Raw genomic sequence first — 25,057 nt, 5'->3', positions numbered from 1 at the left:
GGGGGGGGGGGGTTATTACTAAAGGACGAAAGCGACGGAGAGAGACTCTTTGGGCGTACCTATGGGAGGATAGTAATAGAGACTTAAAAAGAGGGTCAAATATAATGTAACGGGTCTACTAGAGTATTGCACAGCGAGCAGCCATATGTAGTTGAAATGCTATATTTAATAAAGAAAGTAAGAGAAGATTATATTAGAAGGGTGTAGTCGAAAGAAGGTTTTATAGTTGGGCGCACAGGCCAGGCAAACATGTGGACCCGACCAATCAGGAGGCTCGCATCCTTATCGATACGATCCATTCCGTTTTAGTAGACTTGGCAAAGCCGAGTCTTTAATCTTGGGCGCTAGCCTTATAATAGTTAGGAAATAATTCGGGGACTACTTTTTTAGTTAGTACCCCTAGGGTTCCTTTTAAAACTACGACCGTCCCTAGGAAGGTACTATTCTACGACCCTAACCTATTTATAATTAATTAAAAGAACTTTATTCTACGTAATAAGGTATATATTATTTAAAAAAGTAGGATCCTAATAATCTAAGAATTAAATTGCTTCTATTTCTCTAACGAACCTACTAAAATTCTTTATATAAACTATTTATTAGGTCCCGAAGTAGCTATTACCCTTAAGAAGGACTTCATAGTTATTTTACTTTAATTCAATATATTTAAGCGTTAGAAGTAGTAAATAGGTAGGGAATTTATTAATTTCCTCGATTCCTACTATAGTAATATTAATTTAATATTTAATACCGTATAGTACTTCGATAAATTTAAGTAAAATAATAGGTACTTTACTAATTTTAAAACTAAATTTATTAAAACAGCCGACGGCTATTAATTTAATAACTTTATAAAGATTTATTATTTCCGGAATAAAATTTCAATTAAATTCCGTACAGCGGTCTCTAATTAGCGTTAATATCCGAGAAATAATAATTTCGAAAATTGGCTAACTCTCTATAAAAATTTAGTACGCTATTTAGAGGACAACGAATATTGTACTAAGGTTAATTAATTGTAGATTAGTAAATTTAGCGGAAATAATAATAATAATAGCTCTATTAGGAGCGGAAATGTATTTAAAAATTATATTATTAATTAAAACGGAAATATTATAAATTTTAATACAATTTATATATCCCGAACTATTTATTCTAATGTTTTTAATTAATAGATGAGGGAAGGCCTTTATAAGAAGTATAGTTAAGAGGGCTATATTATATATAATTATAAGAACGGTATTAACTACAGCGGTAAGCCCCTATAGTTTACCGGATTTTATAATAATTATATTAACCGGGGTTATAGCAGCCGCAGCGGCCGTAGAAGACGTAATATTTACTCTAATACTAATTAACCTTCCTTTAGTTAGTAGGGTTATAATAATATTAATTTACGCGCCGCTAGCGCCGAAGGAAGTAGGGATAAAAAAGACGAATATAATGTATTTAGTACTAACGGTTAGGGCAATAGTTAAATTCTATAAATAATTACCTATAGAAGTAATAAAAATCTATATAGGAGAACCCTGGGAATGTTAATAAAATATTTGAAATAATTATTATTAATTTACTAAATAATTTTCATTAAAATTTAATACTCCTCTCTTCCTATCTCCTACTTAGACTATATAAAATACTATATACTATACTTATAAATAGCAACTATTTAGCCCTAGCCTTCTTAGATTATACCTTTATAAAATGAAACGGCCCTACTCTATTCAAATTCGCCTATCCTAAAAAATTTATATTAGCCGACGGTATTGTAAAAGGCTTTATTACTAAAAGTTTAGCTACGAACCTCCTTATTAGATATTATATTAAAAACATTACCTTCCTAATATATAACCTTTTACTAATTTACCTAGTAATTTTAGGCCTATTATAATTAAAGCGCTACGAACTATTTATTTTGTAAATTAATAAAAAGGTTATATTCTCTAATAAATATAATATTAAGTACCTCCCTACTAGGCTACTAGTATTTTTAAAGGTAATATTAAATATTAATTACTATACTTTCTTTCCCTAATATTACTAAACTAGCAATTTGAAAAATAATATAATAAATAATAATAGCCTTACTTCCCCCGGACGTTAAACGAAAACGAAGAATTATATTATAAGGATAGGAATATTTCCTTTGACTTTTAATTCTTAAGAATAATTACTAAATAAGGGTATTCCAAACGCTTTATTATTCAATTTGATTTTAAACTATTCAAATAGCCAGTTATAATCTATTATTTAAAACCAATTTTAATAGGCTACCTCCCTTGTAAATTTCTTAAAACTTTAAATAGAGATAGTAAATTATATTGAAAAAATACGTAAAATTCCTATTAATTTCATTACCGGAATTAGAAAGTTCGAATAATATTAAAAGTCTAATTACGAACCCAATAGAACTATAAGTAATATAGAGGCCTATTCGGAAGCTTATTCGACCGAACAATACCGGGAGTCTAATTATAAACCTAATAGGACTATAAGTAGTATAAAGACTAATTTAAAAGTCTATTCAATTAGAATTAAAACTAAAGAACCGGCGAATATAGGTTTAGAGGATCGATCGGTAGAGATTTAGGACGGCGAGGCCGGGTTTGTAATATATAGAACGCCCTATTATAAACCTAATAAAACTAATAAGCCGGGGAAGCCGGATAGGAAATATATAATTATTATTACTATACCCTATTATAAGCCTAATAAAACTATTAAATTTAAAGAGCCCGACTAGGAGAATATAGTAACTTTCCTACCTTTGAATAGAATTAAGAGCTATATAATTAGGCTAGCCGCCGATACTAAGAATATAATAATAATATTTTCTAACCACCTAAGCAAGACGAAAAACCCTTTACTAACCCTCTATATACTATTCTCCTATAGAATATAATAATTAATAATTAGCTTCTTAAGTACGGCTATACTATTGTCCGAAAATAATAATTCTATTAACCTCTAATTACCCTATTTAAAATTATATTATAGGAATAGCCCTCCAATTACAAAAATAATTATTAGAGAATAACCGCCGGCGGTTATAAAACGGATTAATCCTACGGATATTATAAATATTAATATAATAGCGTTTAATTAGTTTTACAAATAAAAGAATTTATAATTATACTTCGCAATTTATATAAAATTTAAGAGGTTTATATCCCTCTACGAAGGTAAACTATATAATAATTTTATAAAATAAATAGTATAGGATATTTATAAAAGCCGGGGGTAATAATATAAAATTGAATTATTTAAGTACTTCTATAAGTATATTAATATTTATATAAGAGATATAGAGCCTAAGGAGTTACGAATTATAATTATTACTAATACTATACCCCGCTCGGGATATTTAAATAAAAATATAGTAATTTACAAAACTATTATAATTAAAATTATAAAAGAGGATATATAGAAGTTCTACGAAAAGGCGGACCGTCCAGCTAAGACTAACGAAGAAATTAAAGTTAAACTCTTTTAAAAATACTAGAATAGGATTAAGGCTTTTTATAATTATAATATTGGAGAATTTCCCCCCTTGCGTATTTACAATTATAAAATCGAATTTGCCCTAGGAGAATAGCCCTCTAACGTCCACTACTATATAATATCTTTAATAACGGTTTTTATTATTAAGAAATAAATCGACGATTAATTTCAAAAAGGGTTTATCCGGCCCTCCTAATCCGTAGTAGTATTACTATTACTATTAATTAAAAAGTTAGGAGGCGGAGTCCGCGTTTATATTAATTATTAAAGTATTAATAATATAATTCTAAAGATTTATTACCCCCTCCTACTTATTAAAAAGACTTTAGACGCAATTTACTATACTAAGGTCTTTATAAAGTTTAATATTATTATAGTATTTAACTATATTCGTATTTAGGAAGGCTATAAATAATTTACTATATTTATTATATAACTTAGCCTCTATAAATCCCTTATATTACATTTTGGATTATAGGGCGCTCCAAGTACGTTCTAGAACTATATTAATAACGTACTCTATAATATTTTAAATATTTATACTATAATTTACCTTAATAATATTTTAATATATTCTAAGAATAAAGTTAAATATATAGCGTATATAGACGAGGTACTATAGCGTATAATCGATATAAACTTCTAATTAGATATTATTAAATATAAATTTAATATTAAGTAAATTAAGTACTTCGGGCTAATTATTATACTAAGAGGTATTAAAATAAATTTAGAGAAAATAAAGGCCGTCGCCAAGTAGAAGGCACTATAATTTCAGCGGCAACTTCAATATTTTCTAAGTTTTATAAATTTCTATAAGTACTTTATCGACCGATTCTCTATTATTATAGCCCCTTTATACAACCTAATTAAAAGGTCAGCTATTTAGTCCTAGGGTAAAGCCTAATAGATAGTTTTTAAGAAAATAAAGAAAGTATTTACTATAGGGCTAATCTTCAAAATTTTTAATCAATTAAAACCGACGGTCGTAGAGACGGACGCTTCGAATTAAGTATTAAGTAGTATACTATTCTAATATAATAACGAAGGAGTCTTCTACCTAGTAGCCTACTTCTCTTAGAAGTATTTTATAGCCGAATATAATTATAATATTTATAATAAAGAGTTATTAGCTATTATTAAAGTATTTGAAGAGTAGTCTCCAAAGCTCTAAGGTGCTTAAAATGGTTTTAAAATTCTAATAGACTATTGGGGTTTATAAACTTTTATAATAAATAATAAGTTTATACTCTAATATAGATGCTAATTATATTTCTTCTCCTAATTTAATTTTATAATTAAATATCGGCCGGGTACTTTCTAAGTATAACCCAATGTATTAAATTACAAGCTGGAGGATATACTTAGTAATATAAATAATAACCGGCTATTAATTAGAAATAAAACCTTCTTCGATCTATTTATATTTATAAATTATATTACCTCTTATAAGTTTAGTATATAGGAAATATCCTCTAACGAATTAATCGAGGCTAATTACTATAATTTTATATTTTACTAAGACGTTATCGTTACTATTAGTAATTTAGACTGTTGTAAATAATTTAAAATTATTCGATACGAAATGAGAAAAATAATATTTGTGGAGTATTATATTATTGATAAACGGGCATATAGGCGATTAATAATTATCTTAGACCCCGCCGACGCTGCCCTTTAATTATAGTTTATTTAACGCTATTACAAGTCTACGCCGGTAGACTACTAAGGACGGGATAAAATATATATAATATTAAATAGGTCTTTCTATTAATTAGGTATAGATAAAGTAGTACAGTTATATTATAAAGTATATTTATAATATATAAAGATAAAATATTCCCACTCTTCCCTAACGGGCCTCTTGAAACTACTACTAGTACTTTTTATACTATAGAAGGATATTACTATAAATTATATTATACTTATAACCCTATATAAGAGAAGGGGCCGGGAGTTTAATTATATTGCCGTTATTATTAATAAACTAATTAAAATATAGTACTATATTCCAATAGAAATACTAATAACCAACGAATTTATTAAGCGCTTTATAAATAAAGTCTTCGTTCTCTATAGATTACTAAATATTATTATATCGGATAGAGGCTCCTAATTTATATTATAACTTTAGAAAGTACTTTCTATAAAGTTAAATATTATACTAAAACCTTCTTCGGTTTTTTATTAATAAATTAACGAATAAATGGAATATATTAATATAGAAATAGAATACTACTTTTATATTTAAATAAATTAGGCCTAGGATGATTAAGTCGATTAGTTACCTCTTATTAAATTCGTAAGTAATAATATTAAGTCGAATTCGATAGGTATTTCCCCCTTTTTCGCTAATTATAATTTCTACCCCCGAATAAGTATTAAGCCGGCATAACCTTACCCCCCCGGCTTCTTAAACTTATAGCGTATAAAGTATTTTAAGGCTAGCAAAATTGCTAAATAGTTTAGGAAAGTCTTTAATAAAGTTACAGTAATAGTAAAATGTATATAGGTATATTACGAAGAAAGTATTAATATTTATTATTTTAATATACTATAATACCACTTTAGAAATAAAGTATTCCTTAATACTATAAATTTTATTATTAGCTACCCCTAGGCGAAATTATTGCCCCTATAAGAGGGGCTTTTTGAAGTAATTATAGTTAATAGCTATTATATTATATTTAATTTACTATTAAATATAAAATATAGTTGTACTTTTTATATTAGTATAGTAAGACTATAGATAGAGGAAAGTATATTAGAATAGAATAATATATAGGATATTCGGACTAATTAAGGGAGGGTAATAAAATATATTAATAACGCCGAAGATATAATTAAATAATCCTTTAAAGAAATTAATACCTGCCGTTTTGAAAATAATAGATAAGAGTATTATATCGTTTGGGGTAAATTATACGTACCGATTTAAGAATTAATTAATAATATAGAGTACTATATTGATATTTTTTATAAATTCTATAATAATAACCCGGAATCCCCTATCCCTCTATAATGAATTATTGTAGAAAGAAGGCGTAAATACGCTACCTAGATTTTAAATAAGGTCTATAACCGTACTAGGCCGGGGTTGCTAATGATAACTCCGGCCGTTAAACGGTCGCTCCGATACGCAATACTAACCGTAAATACCCTTAAAAAGGTTATAAGTATAGTAATAGAGAGCTTTAAATCCCTAGAGGAGGAGGATTAGTAAATTTTCTTCCATATATTCTAGTACTCGAGGGCATTTTGAGCCCGGGGTAATATTATAGGGCTAGTTTATAACTATTATCTAATTATAGTATTACTACGGCTATAATTACCAGTTAATACATGTTTTCTAATTAGTTAATCCGTTCAGCCTTACTATTACTATAGTAGCTATTAGGCTAATACGGGCCCCCTAATTAACTATACACTCCCGGAGGCTCCGGTTATATATACTAAGGATGCGGCTTACCCTCGCCTATATAGAATAAGCCGCTACGTATAAATTCTATAATTTCCCTTCTTCCTTATATAATTATATAAGTTATATTCTACCTTATACGTTTAATATCGCCTTGCCCCGTAATATATATATATATTATAAAAACAATACTATTAGAACCGACTTATTAAGGCTACTCTTAATATATTCTTTTTGTATTTATTATATTAATAACAAGGTATAAGAGATTTACAAGGTATGTACGTAGGTAGGCCTTGAAAAGAGCTTGAAATAACTAATAAAGAGAAGGAAGTTTTGTACTAGTATAGCTAGTACAAAGCTAATAGCTAAATATAAAATATAGTTCCCCTGGGCAGAGCCAAAGTCCAGGGGAGATAGAGAGACGCTTATACTTAGTATTTTTAAGGAAATTTAAAAAAAAAAAAAAAAAAAAAAAAAAAAAAAAAAAAAAAAAACTCAAAGGCAAAAATTTGAATTTTTTTTTCCTTTTTTCTTTTTCTCCGAATTTTCGATTTTTAACCCTAACCCTAACCCTCCTTCCCGACTCTCAGGGTTCAAGATCCTAGTCTAGGACTTGGTCATTTCTGGGACTTGGTCATTTCTAGGACTTGGCCATTTCTGGGACTTGGTGATTTGCAACGCCCGGGCGCATTTGCTACCAAAATCCTTATTTTCAACTTCTTTTGCATTTTTCTCGACGACTAGGGCGTGTACTACAATGCTACCGGTACTAAAATAACCGCCTTTTCTTTCTCGTCATTTTGACCCCATGTGCATTTTGATGCACGCGACGGTCGAACAGGAATCTTCATTGCAATGGAAAAAGTGGCTTTTTTGAGTTGCTATTTGAACCGTATCCTACTTAGCGCTAAATTTTCCCATTTGGGACTACCAAGCACGTACTAAAATAGGTAATTTTTTACATTCTAGCCTATTATAGATAGATACGCTGTACCTTCTTCGCTTGCAGCGTTGGAGTGAGCCTATAGACCATAACCTTTGGTATAGATCTTCCATATTACCTTTTGGGCCTACGACAACGGCCGGGCAAGCTCTAAAAGTATGGGCGTCTCAATGAAATATAGTGGGCATTGAAGATACTAGAAATGCTAAGAATGTTAAGGCTAGAAATATAGCCCGTGCGGCGCCCCGAACGATGTACCTAATAGTACGTAGTATATCTGGCGCTAAGATGACTATCAATAGCTGACTAGTTAGTATACCTAATTAGAAGGTATGTTTGGTTTATATAGGTGCCAGCTAGGTAAACACCCTTAGGCGCCAGCCCCGTAACATTACTTCCCACCTCTCCCTTCGAAAAATAGCTAGAAATACTATATATAAAAGAAAGAATCTAAATGTTCTAATAACCCTGGTGCTTTTGAACACTCCTAATTCCTTGCTACGTGGGTTTTTATAAGAGAAAACAATTAAATAAACAATTAATGATAAAATAGAATATATCTCCTTAGGAAAGTCCTATTAATTATTTTAATACCTATTATTTATATATATATACTAGTGCCGGCTATATCCTTAGACTATACGGTAGCTACCGTATTAGGCTGGGCATTTCTAAATCCAACCTTATAACGTCTAATCTTATTTAATTATGAAGACTATTACCCTACTTTAATCTATATGTTATAACTGTTATCCAGTCACCCTATGGTAATATTTAAATATATATATTTTTAATAAGATTCGCTACTATTTAATGCGCAAGTAGGATATGCGTAGCCTTCCTGGGCAATTCTAAAATCCTCTAGTATTAATAGAACCAATATCTTTTTTAATACTAATAGAGCTCTAGAGCCTACCCTTCGGGTCTTACTAAACTAATATCTATACCTTAATATTTATTACTATTATTATTAATTTTGTTATCTTCCTCCGGGCTTCTATTCGATTCTAGAGTAACCCGGATATACTGGACTTAAACTTTCTATTTATTTAGATAAGTATTAGCCCAATAGGAAAGTAAGTTATAAGTTGTATAAGTACCCTTCTTCTTTTACTTCTTTTATTGAGTATACAACGGACTGTAAGAACTCTTTATAGTTTGAATAGTAATAATATTTATTAGTTTCCTCCTATTAATATAAACAGCAGCGGTATTAGAGCTTGAACTCCCTAAATACCCCGTACTACTCCTTCTAAGAAAATTATTACTATTAAAGTATTTTAAAAAGGCGTATAATTCTGAATAGGAATTTAGAGCTTCCGGCTGTTTATAGAAGCGTTCGAGCTACTTATTATTTAAAGAAGGTATTAATGAATTAATAATAGTCTAATTTAGCTACGTATTAACTTTAGTTCAGTAAAGGACTTTTTTAAAGTGGATAAGGAAGTAGGATATAGATTCTTAAAATTTCTATTATAAAGTAAAGAATTTAAAGCCGGCTTTTTTATTTTAATTGACTTTACTATAATTAACCTGGAGCTTTTCGAGAAATCGGGCCCGGGTTTAATTTATTAGAAATTATACAAAATAAAAGAGAGTTCGGCGGAAGGTGAGTAGAAAGCTAGAGTAGAGGTAGTAGAATTAGGCCTCTAAATTACTAATAGCTGGGCTATTAACGTACAATTTTACTTTAATTATATAGATTTATATATTAAGATCCTTCTTATCCTCTATAAACTTGTTAAGGTAAGGTAGAATAAGCTTTGCGTTAGAGCTCCCGGTAGTTTGGAGACGACTAATTTCGCTAATAAGGGTTTGGATAGCTACGGCGAATTACTATTAGCGCTCGGAAGTATTTTAAGCCTAAGGAATTGAAGCTATAGTATAGTAAGGTAAAAAAAGGGTTGGCGGCTAAAGAACTCTTTAAGTAATTAGAAGAAACTAAGGAATTGGAGAGGGATTAAGAAGAGGGTCGGTTATAATATAAGAGATTTATGAAGTATATATATAGGTAAGCTTTAAAAAGAGTATGAAATAACTGATAAAGAGGAGGAGGTTTTATATTAATATAGTTAGTATAGAGCCGATATTTAAATATATAAAATATAGTAGGTATTGAAGGTACTAGAAATGCTAAGAATGCTAAGGCTAGAAATATGGCCCGTGCGGCGCCCCAAGAGATGTACCCAATGGCATGCGGTGCATCCGGCGTTAAGACAGCTATCGACAGCTGACTGGCCAGTGCACCCAACCAGAAGGCATGTCTGGCTTACACGGGTGCCAGCTAGGCAAACACCCTTGGGCGCCAGCCCCGTAATATAAGGTTAGAAATAAAAGAAATTTAAAAGGAGAATAATAAAATACTACCCCCTCAAGGTTGAATTACCTTAACGAGTAGTCCATACACTACAAAAATGGTACCATTGGAACCGTCTTATTGAGGCCATCCTCCATATATATTTTTTGTAACTATATGAATTCTAATTAAGTTGACAATAAGGAGTATCCAAAACTTTTAAAGCAACTACAGCTAATGGAGGTTTATTTTTAAAGTTGCATTACTTTAACGGGTGGTCCGAGCGTTATAAAAACTATATATTTAGAAAGAACTTTAAAAAACTAGTCCTTAAATACCCAATTCTATTCTTAATAATCTTTATTAACTTTATTATAAGGAATTATATAAAAATAGAATTTCCAATTTATATAGAGTTTACTACAGCCAACAGCATTTTTGTGCAAAATTGTAATAGACTTCCTCTTATAAAGTTCGAAGAGGGGAGACTTACATTTCTATGGGGCGGGTCCGCTGAAGGTTTTCGACGGGGGTCAATGTGATAGAGACTATATACTATAAGACCCCTCTTGCGCGCACGACGACGTCTATCTAATTAGCCTAGAGGTACCTACCTTGCTACCTACCTACGCCCAGTGGCCCAGGAGCACTGTTTCCGGAAACGGAAAGCAGTTTTGGCTACGTCGACACGGCAAACGAGATTTTCCTCCACCGCGCCGGAAAATCATGACAGGTACCAGTCTTTCTCCAGGCTACTGCTTGATATCCAATTTGCCACAGCCACAGGTTCTAGTATAGACCTACCTTTATGCTGCTCCTTATCCCTCTCCGCCAGCCTCCATTTCCGAAGGTGAACGTCTTTTACCGGCATTGACCCAGACACAGCATCATCATCTACGCCCGCTATGGCGCCTAAGAAGGGTAAACGGCCACATGCGGGACCCAAAACTGCCCGTATGCGAGCTACAGCAGCACAGAAAACCATACGGAGCGCTGCAACCGCAGAAAGTTTGAACACCGGGATAGCCGCGAGCAACCATGGTAGAATTCCCTTCTTCCACTTTCATGCAGTCGCCCATCTGACACCGACCTTAGGGTTCACCATGCGAGATGAGGCTAGAAACACGACATCCCATCAACTACTTTTGGGTACGAGTCTCAGGACGAAGCCTGTCCAGTTTGTGAGTGCCGGCTACATCGAGCCGCTCAAGCAGCCTGAGTTGTTACCTCCTGCATCCCCAACATTGGTTGGGGTGGATACCGCAGAGGAGATTCAGCTTCAGCTCAATGAGATTCAGGAAGCTACGGTTGAAGCCGTTGGAGAAAACTCAAAGCCGCTGGGCATCGATGTACAACAGTCCGAGCCCAGCCGCAACGATAGCACTCACGACGAAACCGACCCGGTCGCGAAGACAGACGAGAATGTTGAAGCTACCGAGCAGCTCTTCTTTTTCGACGTAGCTCGGGACGAAACTGTGGTTGGCACAGATCAACCGCCCGTGCCGATTCCAAATCGCCAGCCGCTTGCTGATCATTCCGACTCGAGTGAGGAGATTATTCTCTTCCGAGGCAGAACCACGCATGTCCAACCCACAGTCCAGCCGGTATGCGAGCCAAGAAACCATGCTACCAACATGACTCGTCAACCCATGGTTGGCAGTACCGGAACTGCTGCAGCCTCCACGAGTACGAAGGTGATCATTGCAGCCAGGCCTACTTCTGCGCAAGGTGGCAGGCCCACGTCCGCATTTAAACGAAAGAGCCCCAAGCGGGACTCGAAGCGAGATTCGAAGCGGGAACAGAAATACATGGAGGATGATGACGAGGATGAAATCCTGGCTGACTATATCGCCAATCTTGCGGACGACTCCGATGGAGATGACATACTCACCAGCCACCTCAGGACTTTCGCCAACCGCAGGGACCTAGGTGGAAATGGGAACTCTGTCAACTTTGGGGACGAATCGGATGACATGGATGCCATGTCTGAGACAGGCGGTAGCAACGCCAGCGACGATAGTGGTGAAAACGAGCAACTGGATATTGATGAAGAAGACATCGACGACGAGACACTTGCTCGTCTCTTCGCTAAACAAGAGGAACTGGGCATGGGAAGCAACGAACTGGTCTTGTTCTCAGAGGAGGCGGCTTTCAACGTCCAAAAGGCCAAGAATAAAAAGCGTGCAGGCCGAACCGAAGGGTTTCCCAGTGCCACCGCAGTGGCGGATGCATTTGACGGTCTCGAGTTGACTGATGGATGGGTCAACCCCGGGTTTATCCCACCAGGACGGAATCGGCGCAATAAACAACCTCCCAACTTCAATGTGTCAGACTCTGAGATTGAACTAGTTTTGAAGACTGCATGGCAGAAAGATAGAGAGAGGAAAAAGCAGCGCAAGCTCGAGCGGGAGGAATTGCGTGCCCAAGGCCTTTTGGGTAAACGTGCCAACCCAGACGACTTGCGCGTCAAGTATCTCACTGGGATGACACTTGACGACATCAAAACTGAGCTTGTGGCATTTCTCCTCACCACAGAAGAGAGGTATGCAGTTCGGAACGGTTCATCTATCATCTTCATTCCGTCCTCCCTTCTAAGCCTCGCGTGCAATTCAACTAACATGACTCCTGCTTTTCCAGTCTCCAGTTTCCCCCAATGGATAAACAGGCTCGCAAGGTTCTTCACGAATTGGCCAACAAGCTCAAAATCAAATCTCAGTCAACGGGAAAGGGAGACCAGCGCCGTCCGATTCTATACCGCACGAAAGCCACCTTGAGATACAAAGGACACCGAAGTGAAGAAGTGGTCACTCATGTTGACCAGGCAGCGGTACGAATTAACCGGAAGTACTTCCACCGACTTGATGCGAAGGGCAAACCCTCGTACAAAACCCCGTCTGGTGGCGGCGGTGGACGTTCCGGTCACCAAGCCGTCACAGTACGTGAAGGTGAAATTGTGGGAGCCTCAGCCCCGGAATTAGGCCAGGAGAATAAGGGCCGCGCCATGCTGGAAAAGATGGGATGGAGTAAGGGGATGGGTCTCGGTAGCTTGGATAACAAGGGAATTCTGGAACCTGTGAAGCAGGTTGTCAAGCGATCCAAGGCAGGTCTTGGATAAGATGCTGGGTACCAACTTGTGAGCAGGAATGCCTGGGCTGAACGACCTCGAGGTGTACCGCGGCAAAGATGTGTAAGTATCAATATTCGACGGGATCCAGATCCTCCACTGTGCATACATATCACCTGGCATGGTCTACGCTTGTACACAGGAAGTGCGAAAATGTGAAAAGAGGGAACCAAAAATGCCAAAGAACAGGAAATCAAAGGGGGGTTCTTTTCTGGTGCAAGCAGTGACTGGTTATAACTAGCTCTCCCATCACGACGTCGAGATGCATATGCCGGAAACAGACTGTCGACGTTAGGTCTTTACCTCCTGCATCACACCTCTCTCCTGCGTAGCCCATTACATAACATAGATCATAAACGCTCGGTTCGGTGCTCCAACCGCCCCCCCCTCTCTTTTTGCCTCAACGATCACCATAGGCAACAGTGGCTCGTCCACGAGAAACGACTATTCCTTCGCTAAATCGGCCCAGCTCCGAACCCTCTCTTTGTGAGGCCAAACCATGGGCTTGACTAGTTCTGACGAACGTACTCACTAACCATGCCCAGTGACATCGGGCCAAACTCCATTTCAGAGTTTCAAAGCCGCGATGGTGCCCTTGGGGTCATGGCAGTTATGGTTGGTTTCGTCGGTCAAAACAGAGCCATGCATTTGAGGGCCCTTGCTGGATGTTCATTTTTTGTTGCCCCGTGTCGTTGAAGCGAAGGCGCCGTCACTGATCAAACTGAACACGCTATGTTCTTTGATCATGTGCACGATTTCATTTCGTCCGAAACCCTGATGTCAAGGTATGTTATTGTACAATCGCAAGAACCCCATAAGCCGTGAGAAGACATTGCCCCCAAAGATAATAAAAAAAAGCAGACCATCCGTAACGCATTGCAATTAGAAGAGACGCCAAGCGGATTGTGTTGGAACCTCTGGCCAAAAGTCTCCTCGTAAGTGACACCCAAATGCCAACAAATCCTAATGCCCTAGACAGAAAATGAGAGGAAAGACACGAAACACCCCATCACAGAACACTTATTTCGTGCTGGAAGAGTACTTGGTAACGGCCTTAGTGCCTTCCGATACAGCGTGCTTGGCAAGCTCGCCGGGGAGGATGAGGCGAACACTAGGTGTTATGTTAGAAGATGCGCAGCCCCCCCCTTTTTTTTTTTTAGATAAGAACGGAAGACATACGAGGTCTGGATCTCACGAGAGGAGATGGTGGACTTCTTGTTGTAGGCAGCAAGCTTGGAAGCCTCGGTGGCAACGCGCTCGAAGATATCTGGTCATGTCAGAGACCTGTACTGGATCGTTGATACGTGGAGGTTTGATCTTACCGTTGACAAACGAGTTCAGGATAGACATGGCGCGGTTAGAAATACCGGTATCAGGGTGGACCTGCTTGAGGACTAAATTTGAGTGTTAGCTAAGAACGCTGCAAACTCTGAAGGGCCCATTTTCCCAAGAGCAAGAGGGCCTTGACACGTCACAAATTGCATTTCGCAATGCGATCCCATCCTTCGCGCTGGATAACAAGGGGAGAAGTGTATATGGCAACTCACCCTTGTAGATGTAGGAGGAGTAGGTCTCCTTGCGGGCCTTGGTGCGCTTCTTCTTGTCGCCAGAGGCGGCAGTCTTCTTTCCGGCATCCTTCTTCTCGGGGGCCTTGGAGGCAGTAGCGGGGGCCTTGGAGGCAGGCTTCTTGTCGGCGGGCTTGGGAGGCATTTTGGTGATTTCGATAGTTCGAGAATTAAAATTCAACAGATGGATATGCGTAAGCGGGCGTTTTTGCTTCGGTCGTGAATGGTCGCGGACAAAAGTCGAGAGAAGTGGTTGTTGGAAGGAGAAAATTGAGGTTGGCGAGGGGGGATGTGCCTTTTTGTAGCTGGACGCGCCGGGCGCTGGCACGGACTGATTGACTGATTGATCTGGGCGGTGCGCGAAAAGTGGAGTAAGATACCTACCTGATTTGGTAGAAAAAAAAAGTCCCCAACCTACACTAGCCTAGGTACCTATGTACAAAGCCAGGTGCACAACCACTGAAGCACTTGGTGCTTGGCATTTCCAGGCCCATGCCACGTTGGCTCGTGCGCTACGACAGCCCACCTGGAAGGGGCCATCATAGGGAATTTGAGAATCGATACAGGAACTCGCAACGGTACATGCATGCATGTCGCTGTCCAAAAACCCGCAAGGTCCCCCGGGCTCTGCCGCCGCGTTTTGGAGTCCGTGGCCCTACACTACCAAAGAACCCGGCTTGAACCGCGACCCCCGACCCACTGGCCCGCTCCTTTCAACAACAACAAGCTCCAGGAAACGGATGGGAGTCGCTGCTCAATTTTCCTGTGGTGGGTAATGATCTATGAGCAGTTTAGAATCTGCACATAGTAAGGACACGAACAGGCTTATTCCTCATGTTATCGGGAAACACTGGCTGGGCGCGCGATCCCAATCTGTCCGTGATTATCACGTTCCGCTGGCTGTTGATGACGACGGGACTGCCCTGGTCGGGTGTCTCTTGTGGGGGGGAACAGGAGTGAGGAGACACCACTTTAAGAATCCTGTCCGGTCCCGGGCAGAGTACCCATATCGGTACCCATGGAGCTGGCGTACGTAATCAGAGGCTATAGGGCAGAATGCACGCCAAAATCTCTAGCAACACCATCCCCATTCAATTTCTCAATACTACGCCACGGGCGTACGACATGATTGGTTCCAGTAATCCCAACTCCATATTGTCCAAGGTCCGCGACAGGGCGAGAAGGCAGACTGAACCCCAGTGGCACATAAATGCGGAGGAAGCTGGATTCGAACATCCGGGGAAAGTGCCGATTCTTCGGGTAGGGCTTAGATGGGGACACAGGATCCGCCTGATCGCTGATGGGATCTGGGTGTGCATTGCCAAGTGCATGTCACTCACCACTGGTGAGCAAGGTTTGGGGTTTTAATGATATGTCACGAAGGTTTTGAAGCACATTGCACACGTGGGAAAGACTACACAGCTCGAAACCACAGGTTTGTAAAGATGGGTAAGAGCGAACTTGATCCACATATTTGCAAACTGGAATGTCTCATGAGCGAAAGAACACGATGAGGATCCTGGTAGATGAGCTGCATTCCGTTATCAATCACACTTACTTGCCTCCCCAAGTAGACAACAGAAATGCGGCAGATTTGGCATGGCCCAAGGTTCACTACAGATTTCGAATCTGAGCCTCAGATTTTTTTCCCCTTCAGAAATGAGGCGACTTCCGAGTCGGATCGTGGTCTGCGATGTCCGTAAAAGAAGGGAAGGGCGGGTTCCGCTCGATACATCAACCAGTCAACCAGTGCGGTCATTGCACGAGAGTCAGCGTCGCTGGCTGCACTATCAGATGAAATTTCGACGAAGAAGAGCAAAGCCGCTACCAGGTGTCCAAGATCAGCCAATTGACAGGTATAGTCAGTAATAGTGAGAACCTTCCAGGATCGTAATTGGTGTTAAAGGTGTAGCAGAGGACCTGACTCGTTTGTTGCTGGCAGATCGCGATAGGGAAAATTTGTGTTTCCGCCCCCCATAGAATATACCAAAACCAAGACACAAATGGCCACGAATAGCATATAGACTTGCGATGCCAATCAGCCAACATGTCTTGTTGGCCCTTCTATGCGCCTCGGTGAGGGTAAGGAAAGGACCGCGGTGGAGGAGAGAAAAAAAAATTGCAAGATGAAACTCGAATAAAATAAATGATTGATAAAAAGGGCCTCAGCGAAAACAGCTGGTACTGGGCATAGAAATATTGCAATTGGCTGATTTGGATTTGACAATTTGGTGGCCACGGCAATTCGTCAGTCGCATGTTTGGTGAGTGTTAAGATGGTTGGCGAATGTCGCGTGCAAGGGCATAGAAAGGGAAACTGACGAAAGCCCTGACTTGTTGGGCGGGCTTCCCTTAATATTTGTAAAATCAGGGTAGCTGCGGTAGTGCTGTAATTTGGAGCTTTTGATTGTCGTCAGCAAGACCCCACTTTGGTGTCTGACCAATGGACGGTCCAAGCCAATTTTTGCTTACTACCCACAATCGCGTCGTGCAGCCCCATTTTGGGATTAGCCCCAACGCCTCGATCAACAACCTCTGGAAAGCGTGGCTGATCCGTGTTTGCAGCGCCCTGACGCGAAAACTACTTAATATGCACATCCCCCGCCAGCCCTCCTTCTCTTCCACCTCAACTACACTTCCCAACAACCAACTTCTGCTTTCTACGTCAACCGAAACGACGCGACTTCCGAGTCTTACCGCTCCAACGAACACCCATTTTTTCAACCACACCCAATCAAACTATCAAAATGACTGGAGGCGGCAAGTCCGGCGGCAAGGCTAGCGGTTCCAAGAACGCGCAATCGTGAGTCAGCCCCTGTTTGCGCGTCGCTTCCTGCATCGCCAACCTTTGGAGCTGCGTTTTGAGCTCCGAGACGGAGCCAGCGCCGTTGTGCCGTTCATCACGCTAACCTGTGTTCCACACAGCCGTTCTTCCAAGGCTGGTCTCGCTTTCCCCGTCGGTCGTGTCCATCGTCTCCTCCGCAAGGGCAACTACGCCCAGCGTGTTGGTGCCGGCGCTCCCGTCTACCTCGCTGCTGTTCTCGAGTACCTCGCTGCCGAAATTCTTGAGCTTGCCGGCAACGCTGCTCGCGACAACAAGAAGACTCGTATCATTCCCCGTCACCTTCAGCTCGCCATCCGCAACGATGAGGAGTTGAACAAGCTTCTTGGCCACGTCACCATCGCCCAGGGTGGTGTTCTCCCCAACATTCACCAAAGTACGTGCATATGGTTACTCGTTTCATTGTCTACATGTGTTCTAACATTGTTTTCCCCATTGCAGATCTCCTTCCTAAGAAGACCGGCAAGACTGGCAAGAACGCGAGTCAAGAACTTTAAAGTCGGAGCTTAGTTTAATTTCTGTTTTCTCTTCCCTTTTTTCTGGTTGGCACGTTGGGTTCATGAAATTGGGGTTCACGGTCTAGGGTCAACGGTTGCTTTTCATGTTTGGGCTGTACATTATCCCCGTCAACGGTGATGGGTCATGAATGCGAATATCTTTTGAGCATCAATCAAAAGTGCCGTTAATATCTCCATGGTTTCAATCTCCCTTTCGTTCACTCATTGTGATGAATATGCTCAATAGCTGTCGCTACGCCATGCTGAATCGGCTGTAAGTGATAGGCTGTAGTCTGCGCTCATGCTCAACAGCTACCCCGCCATTTTGTCTGCCTGGTTCAGATCCCCGCTTCAGAAAGTCATGTACGGGGCATGTTAGACCCATGAATTCTTTGATGAAAACCAGCTTGAACGTGTCTATTCGTGATCATGTGTGTAAAGTAACGATAGACGGTTGGCAACATGCGGTCCGATTTCTCAGAACTTGAGCGGCGGAGGAGCTGTGATCGAGGCCAGAGATATTAGCGGCTGGCAGCGTGATGGATCAGATGGATTACATGGACGCAAACTTACGGTCCAGAACGTGAGCAGGCAGGTTCCTCTCGTATTTTGAACCTAATTGACATTAGCAAGACTTCAACCTTTGCTCGATCGCAAGTGAAAGACTGCTTGCCTCCGGGAGAAAGTGGAGGAACAAAGGGGTCGGGATGTTTCCAATGCTCCAGGAGCTTCTCCGTCTCTCTCAAGAGCACCTAAGGCGATTGGTCAGCTAGGGCAGACTATTATATCCTGTGAACAGCGCTGCGCACCCGTAGTTGCCTAGGATCGTGGACGTCGCGGTTCTTTTCGAACAGGGAGCGAATGTAGAGGGCCTGGCCGCGCCATAGTTGGCGATTGACAGCCCAGTCGAGCGAGAGCTTCAGTGAGCGTCGGTAAAGGGACCTGTCAACAGAAGGTATAAGATCCTTGTTCTTGTCGCCATGATGGAGGACATGGATATACTGACAAGACAGCCGGTCGCGTCGACATGGTGGATTAAACTGACTCGTTCACCGTGGGTCCCGCTCGTGGAGCTCGACGAAACGAACGTTGTAGGCGTATATCCTTTTTCGTCCAACAGCTTAGCACGTACCTCTTTGGCTGCGGTAGAGACAAGTGATAATCGGCTGTCGTGCGATTTTGGGCTGAGGCGGTGAATGGTAGGATAAGATAGAAATGATGAGGGAATCCGCAATTGCGCAATTGGGAAGAGGTACGTTGATACCGGGGGCTCTGCACAGGCGATTTGGATGGGCTTGCAGGACGCGCTTCCGTATTGGAGAGTGGCTGCCTAAGGCACAAATCATCACTTCAGCACCTGGCCATATATTGGGTTCACATTTCGTCTACTTGTGTACGCAGTTCACTACACTAGGTACATACCAAGAAGGGAAGTGATCTTTGCTTTGCCAAGTCTTACAAGCCTTGCGTCTTGCTTAGCTACCCAAAACTAGTCAAATCCGTGCTTTGGAGACTGCCATTCGAGGCATATGCAGCTACTACCTATCTTTGTAGATTACAAGGACGTCCTTAATTACTCGCTATCATATTCATATAGTAGGCAAGAGTAACTTAAACCTGATCGATTGAGATCGCTTAGGCAAATCGCTAGTTGTCTCTGAGAACGTAATGAATACCAATGCGGTCTCTGAGCCTCGAGACCTGGGTAATCCGACACCCATGGCATATTTAAGATCCGTTACTCCGACGGTGTAAACGGTGACTCGGACGGATGGGCGAACCAGAGGTCCAAGCGTCTACGACATGCTAGCCTGGAGCTAGCGCACATACTCTCTCTACTACACTGTGGACACTATCTGCTGGGGAGGGGGTCCAGGGTACTCTGAGTACGGACAATGGGATAGAAAATGGAGGAGCACTTGACCGCTAAGAAAATGGTGGCCAGTATGGAATGATGAAAATTGAACGTCTATACGTAGATTGTTAGGTTTGCTGTCTTTCGGGAACCTTTCACCCTCAAGCGTTATGCTTGACAATAAGCCGGTTGCCTGAGGGGGACAACGACCCGTCTATAGGGTAAAGCCTAAGGAGGCTTGTTAGGAATGATAATTTAAGTGCTATGGAGGTGTTCGGTGCAGGTTGATCCCTGGACTGTGCAGGCTACCGGGTCGCACCCCGGAATGATTCTTGCGATAGCTCCTTGGGTTTCCAGAAGATGTTCCCCGTCCCAGCAAACTGTGAGGCTGACCCCGTGATGCTGTGAAGGACGGCTGGATAGGCTTACCTACTCTAGGTAGGTTGGTAGGGGACTCTACACTAATGTAGTTTCTTCTTACTCAGTTTACCGGTGTAACATACACTACACTACCTAGAAGTAACGGGTACGGTGAGGCTGGTGTGCTGCGCTGCCGTGCGGTGCGGAGAAAGCGCGAAAAAAAAAAAAAAAAAAAAAAAAAAAAAGGAAAAGTCGCGTAGAGCTACTGTACTGTGTGTGTGCAAAACATATGCTGGTGCAAGAACTTGTTGGAAATGCGCGGGAGTCGCTTATTATGCGGGAGTGAATTTGACAGCTTGTACGATGTCTAAAATGCAATTGAGTTAATGTACCCTTCCTTTGGGTCGCAGACGATCTGACCGTTAGTTTTCCGGTTGTCCCGGCAGATTTCTGTGCTGGGTGCTGCGTCATTGTCGCCGAGTCAGAACGGGACCTGTAGCCTCACGACAAATCTCATCACAACCGCCAATTTCGCGTTCTTCATCCGACGCTGTTCCCCCCAACCTTGGTCCTACAAAACCTCTCAAAAGGCACATCTTTGTCTTGCAGTCCCTACCAACTCCTGCTCCTTTGCCCGACATCCCGCTACTATGCTGTATAAAGGTCTTCGTCTTGCGGCTCGCGCCGCTCCCAAACTCGCGCTCTGCAATGCGACGCCCGCACTCCGGCAGCTTCCCCTGCAGTTCCAGCATGTCCGCACCTACGCCGATCAGGTCATCAAAGTCCCCCAAATGGCCGAGTCCATCAGTGAGGGTACCTTGAAGCAGTGGAACAAGAAGGTTGGCGACTATGTCGAGCAGGACGAGGAGATCGCGACCATCGAGACCGACAAGGTGTGTACGACGCTTCCTTAGTCCCGTGCCGGTGTCGGAGCCTAGACCGCTTGGAGCACATGCTGTCTGCCCCCCTGTCCTGCCTCTTGCTACCGTCATAGCTCGCCAGCGGCACATGTATTTGCTTTCTAACTGCTTCTGCCACTGGGTTCTAGATCGATGTTGCCGTCAACGCTCCCGAGGCCGGTACCATTAAGGAGTTCCTCGTCAATGAGGAGGACACTGTCACAGTCGGCCAGGACATCGTCCGGTTAGAGCTTGGTGGTGCGCCCAAAGAGGGCGGTGCCGAAAAGCCGGCCGCGTCCGAGAGTAAGGAGGCTGCTCCCAAGGACAGCGCTCCTGCTCCTGAGAAGGCTCCGGAGCCTAAGAAGGAGACCAAGCCCGCCGCTGCTCCTGCTCCCACGCCCGCCAAGAAGGAAACTCCTGCCCCCAAGCAGGAGTCTACTCCTGCGAAGGAGGCCCCGGCTGCATTGGGCAATCGCGAGGAGCGCAGAGTAAGTAAACGGCTCCTGAGCAGACGGAGTGGTGAATCGGGCAAACTAACACCCTCCAGGTCAAGATGAACCGCATGCGCCTCCGCATCGCCGAGCGTCTCAAGCAGTCCCAGAACACAGCTGCCTCGCTTACCACATTCAACGAAGTCGACATGTCGGCCCTGATGGATTTCCGCAAGCAGTACAAGGACGAGATCCTCAAGAAGACCGGTGTCAAGCTCGGCTTCATGAGTGCCTTTTCCCGCGCGTGTGTCTTGGCCATGCGCGACATCCCGGCCGTAAATGCCTCGATTGAGGGTCCCAATGGCGGTGACACCATTGTCTATCGGGACTATGTTGACATCAGTGTCGCTGTGGCCACCGAGAAGGGTCTTGTCACTCCCGTAGTCCGCAATGTTGAAGCCATGGACCTCGTTGGCATTGAGAAGTCCATCGCTGATATGGGCAAAAAGGTACGGTTTCCTGCGCCTATGGAGTGCTTATATTACCTTACTAACTGTTACTGCAGGCTCGTGATGGTAAGCTCACCATTGAGGACATGGCCGGTGGCACTTTCACCATTAGCAACGGAGGCGTTTTTGGCTCCTTGATGGGTACCCCGATCATCAACCTTCCTCAGAGCGCAGTTTTGGGTCTCCATGCTATCAAGGAGCGACCTGTTGCTGTTAATGGAAAGGTTGAAATTCGCCCCATGATGTACTTGGCTCTCACCTACGACCACAGGCTGCTTGATGGCAGGGAGGCTGTCCAGTTTCTGGTTAAGGTGAAGGAGTACATTGAGGACCCCAGGAAGATGCTTCTTTAGGTTGTTGTAGTGGCAAAAATCAAAGATCATGTGTATTGCACGGGGCTTCTAGTGCTCCCATATCATATGGGTTGAACAATAATAAGAACAACAGAGTATTGAGAGTTAAGTCATTAGGATGTGAGTGTAATGGGTCTGGCGCCTAGGGATATAATGCCCGGCCGCAGAGCCGAGGCATGCTTCCTAAACGTCGCGACCCCAACCCCGGTCACCCCCCACCCTCGGTCATGTAACTTCATCACCAGGCACCAGATAACATTGCAAACTGGCCACTTTTGCAGCGATTTTAATACTTCAAAATATCATAATCTTATTCCTAATACTCCTCAATAATATAGAGGATTAGTTAGAGGACTCTCCCTAACTCTTCTAGTAGTCTCGTTACCATCGTTACCGTTACAACCCTCCTTCGCTTAAGAACTACCTCCCTTAAAGCATTACAAGTTTATAAAATCTCCTTTACCTTTACAAATTTATTATTACCCCCTTCTTTAACCTTCCTCTTAATTCTAGACTTTTAAGAGACTAGTTAGCTCTATATATATTAAATTTAATAGTCTTTTACAGCGAACTCAACGTTCTTAATTTCAAAAGCTTTAACTGACCTTGTAAACACCCTTCTAATATTATATATAAAACTAAATGTCTCATTACTAATACCTTTATAAATATCCCTAAACTTCTAAAGAATTTTAAAAATATAATTAACCTTAAATATTCCATTTCTTAATAGCATTTTGGGTAGTAATAGTCAAAGGGGGAGGGCACCGTTATTAAGGATAGCTTCTAGGTCGTTAATAACTACAAATATATTTATTAATTATATCCCCGTCTTTCTAAATCTTGATTTAAAGTTTCTAAAGTTTACGCCCAATCGTAAAACTTTCTAATAATATTTGAAAAACCGTTGTTTATTTACTAATATGAATACTAGAAAACTAACATAATCCTTTATAAAATCTCTAAAATACAACTTTATTACTAAAAAAATAAAGTCATTAAACGGTTGAATCTTATAAGAAATATAGGGAGGCAAAAAGGATAATTAAACTTAATATTGAAATACTTTAATAATAAAATTAATAAATAAATCACTTAAATATTTATTGAATATAAGAAGGCGCTAACCGTTTATTTAAAATTTAAGAAGGTAAACCTCCTTCAACCGGCGTAGAACAATCCCTAAATTACTCTATCTACTCAATAAACTAGTAAAATTCCAGCTTTTAAGCTCGTTATCTATATTATCAAGGAACTACTAACTTTAAAGGAATATACTAATAAACATAATAATAGAAGTTAATCTCTTACCTTCAATAGTCCTATACTTAATAATAGTTACCCAAATTGTTACGTTAATTATTATTAAATATACCTTCTTTATTAAAACAATTCTAAATACTTTACTCTCCTTTATTTACAACTCTTAAAAACTATATTTATCTATATTCGAAATATTAGCAGGGATAATACTCTTATCGCGAATCTAGGCTTCCAAAAAGTCGCAGAACTTCGTAAAGGCTTCTTAGGTAGACCCTCTAACTCTAATTAACTCGAATAGTTTAAATAGCTTAATCTTAATATTAGAATTATACTTTAAACACCGATCGATCTAACGGGCACCCAACTTATTATTATTACCTCCTCTTTTCAATATCAACGTTACAATCCGTAATACTTAACGATAATTAAGAGCCCAACCAACCTTCTCCTCATTCAACATCCATTTACACAAGAAGGATTATTAGTCGAAGGACAGCTATTATTAAGGTATTTTAACTATACAAAGAGAGGGAGTACCTTGCATACGGTCGGAAATAGTAGATTATAGTACGCTGTACTTCTTAGCTACTACACACTGGGAAAGTCCGTTATAAACCTCAAAAATCGCTGAATCGAATACAGACGAAGCTATTATAACCGGAATTAATCAAATTGATAGTATTTTAATACAGTTATTGTTATTAAAGAGAAAGCCTAGATACACCCACCCCAAACCTTCCCATACCCAGAAACTTACTAAAAAGTGGATCTGTCAGCTGGATGACACCTGATATTGAAAATCCCGTTTTTACCCCCAAAATTTCGTCTTTTCGATGTACGCAATATCAACTCTATAACTTGGTCATTTTTTTCTTTCTTCTCATATATTGCACCCCATTTGACGCCGCCAACCATTTGCATATTGAATACCAACCCAGTACCTATATCTACAACACCAACCCCCAACGTACGCAATTCAGCTCCCCCATTTGTACAACTTCGCTATTGTAATTCAATTATCTTATTAGCTACCTTCATGAATAATACTTTACGGCTCCGCCCCGGGGAGGGGGGGGGGGGCGAGGTAGTTAGAGGATTGAATGATACGGTAATTCATTTAGGAGGGGGGGGAGTGATCCAGATGTTATGACACATCCGAAATGGCCAAGAATACCGCTAAAACGCGGTAATTTACATGA

The 25,057-nt window shown here is 40.7% G+C and overlaps 5 protein-coding genes across 5 annotated transcripts; 4 read left to right on the top strand and 1 right to left on the bottom strand.

Moving 5' to 3' along the window:
- Positions 1 to 11,066: 11,066 nt before the first annotated feature.
- NEUTE1DRAFT_123912 (uncharacterized protein) lies at positions 11,067 to 14,011 on the top strand (the record flags this gene model as incomplete). The annotated part of the gene is made up of 3 exons (XM_009855031.1): positions 11,067 to 11,115; positions 11,257 to 12,703; positions 12,799 to 14,011. 3 exons carry the CDS (start codon positions 11,067 to 11,069, stop codon positions 13,274 to 13,276), a joined length of 1,974 nt encoding a protein of 657 aa, XP_009853333.1.
- NEUTE1DRAFT_117806 (histone H2B) lies at positions 13,969 to 15,101 on the bottom strand (the record flags this gene model as incomplete). Its single annotated transcript, XM_009855030.1, has 4 exons — positions 13,969 to 14,396; positions 14,465 to 14,552; positions 14,608 to 14,679; positions 14,833 to 15,101. The coding sequence occupies 4 exons, from the start codon at positions 14,993 to 14,995 to the stop codon at positions 14,306 to 14,308; spliced, it is 414 nt and encodes a 137-aa protein (XP_009853332.1).
- A 1,272-nt stretch (positions 15,102 to 16,373) lies between these two features.
- NEUTE1DRAFT_117805 (uncharacterized protein) lies at positions 16,374 to 16,835 on the top strand (the record flags this gene model as incomplete). The annotated part of the gene is made up of 1 exon (XM_009855029.1): positions 16,374 to 16,835. One exon carries the CDS (start codon positions 16,450 to 16,452, stop codon positions 16,717 to 16,719), a length of 270 nt encoding a protein of 89 aa, XP_009853331.1.
- Positions 16,836 to 17,474: 639 nt separating this feature from the next.
- On the top strand, positions 17,475 to 19,420 carry NEUTE1DRAFT_95713 (histone H2A; the record flags this gene model as incomplete). The annotated part of the gene is made up of 7 exons (XM_009855028.1): positions 17,475 to 17,652; positions 17,775 to 18,067; positions 18,133 to 18,688; positions 18,762 to 18,803; positions 18,862 to 18,940; positions 18,998 to 19,128; positions 19,193 to 19,420. The coding sequence occupies 3 exons, from the start codon at positions 17,597 to 17,599 to the stop codon at positions 18,186 to 18,188; spliced, it is 405 nt and encodes a 134-aa protein (XP_009853330.1).
- Positions 19,421 to 20,922: 1,502 nt separating this feature from the next.
- Positions 20,923 to 22,706, top strand: NEUTE1DRAFT_67189 (uncharacterized protein; the record flags this gene model as incomplete). Its single annotated transcript, XM_009855027.1, has 4 exons — positions 20,923 to 21,296; positions 21,452 to 21,790; positions 21,850 to 22,242; positions 22,299 to 22,706. 4 exons carry the CDS (start codon positions 21,054 to 21,056, stop codon positions 22,593 to 22,595), a joined length of 1,272 nt encoding a protein of 423 aa, XP_009853329.1.
- Positions 22,707 to 25,057: the final 2,351 nt, after the last annotated feature.

Source organism: Neurospora tetrasperma (genome assembly GCF_000213175.1).
Source record: "Neurospora tetrasperma FGSC 2508 unplaced genomic scaffold NEUTE1scaffold_5, whole genome shotgun sequence".
NCBI classification, from domain to species: Eukaryota; Fungi; Ascomycota; class Sordariomycetes; order Sordariales; family Sordariaceae; genus Neurospora; species Neurospora tetrasperma.
This window is presented reverse-complemented; position numbering and strand designations above follow the sequence as displayed.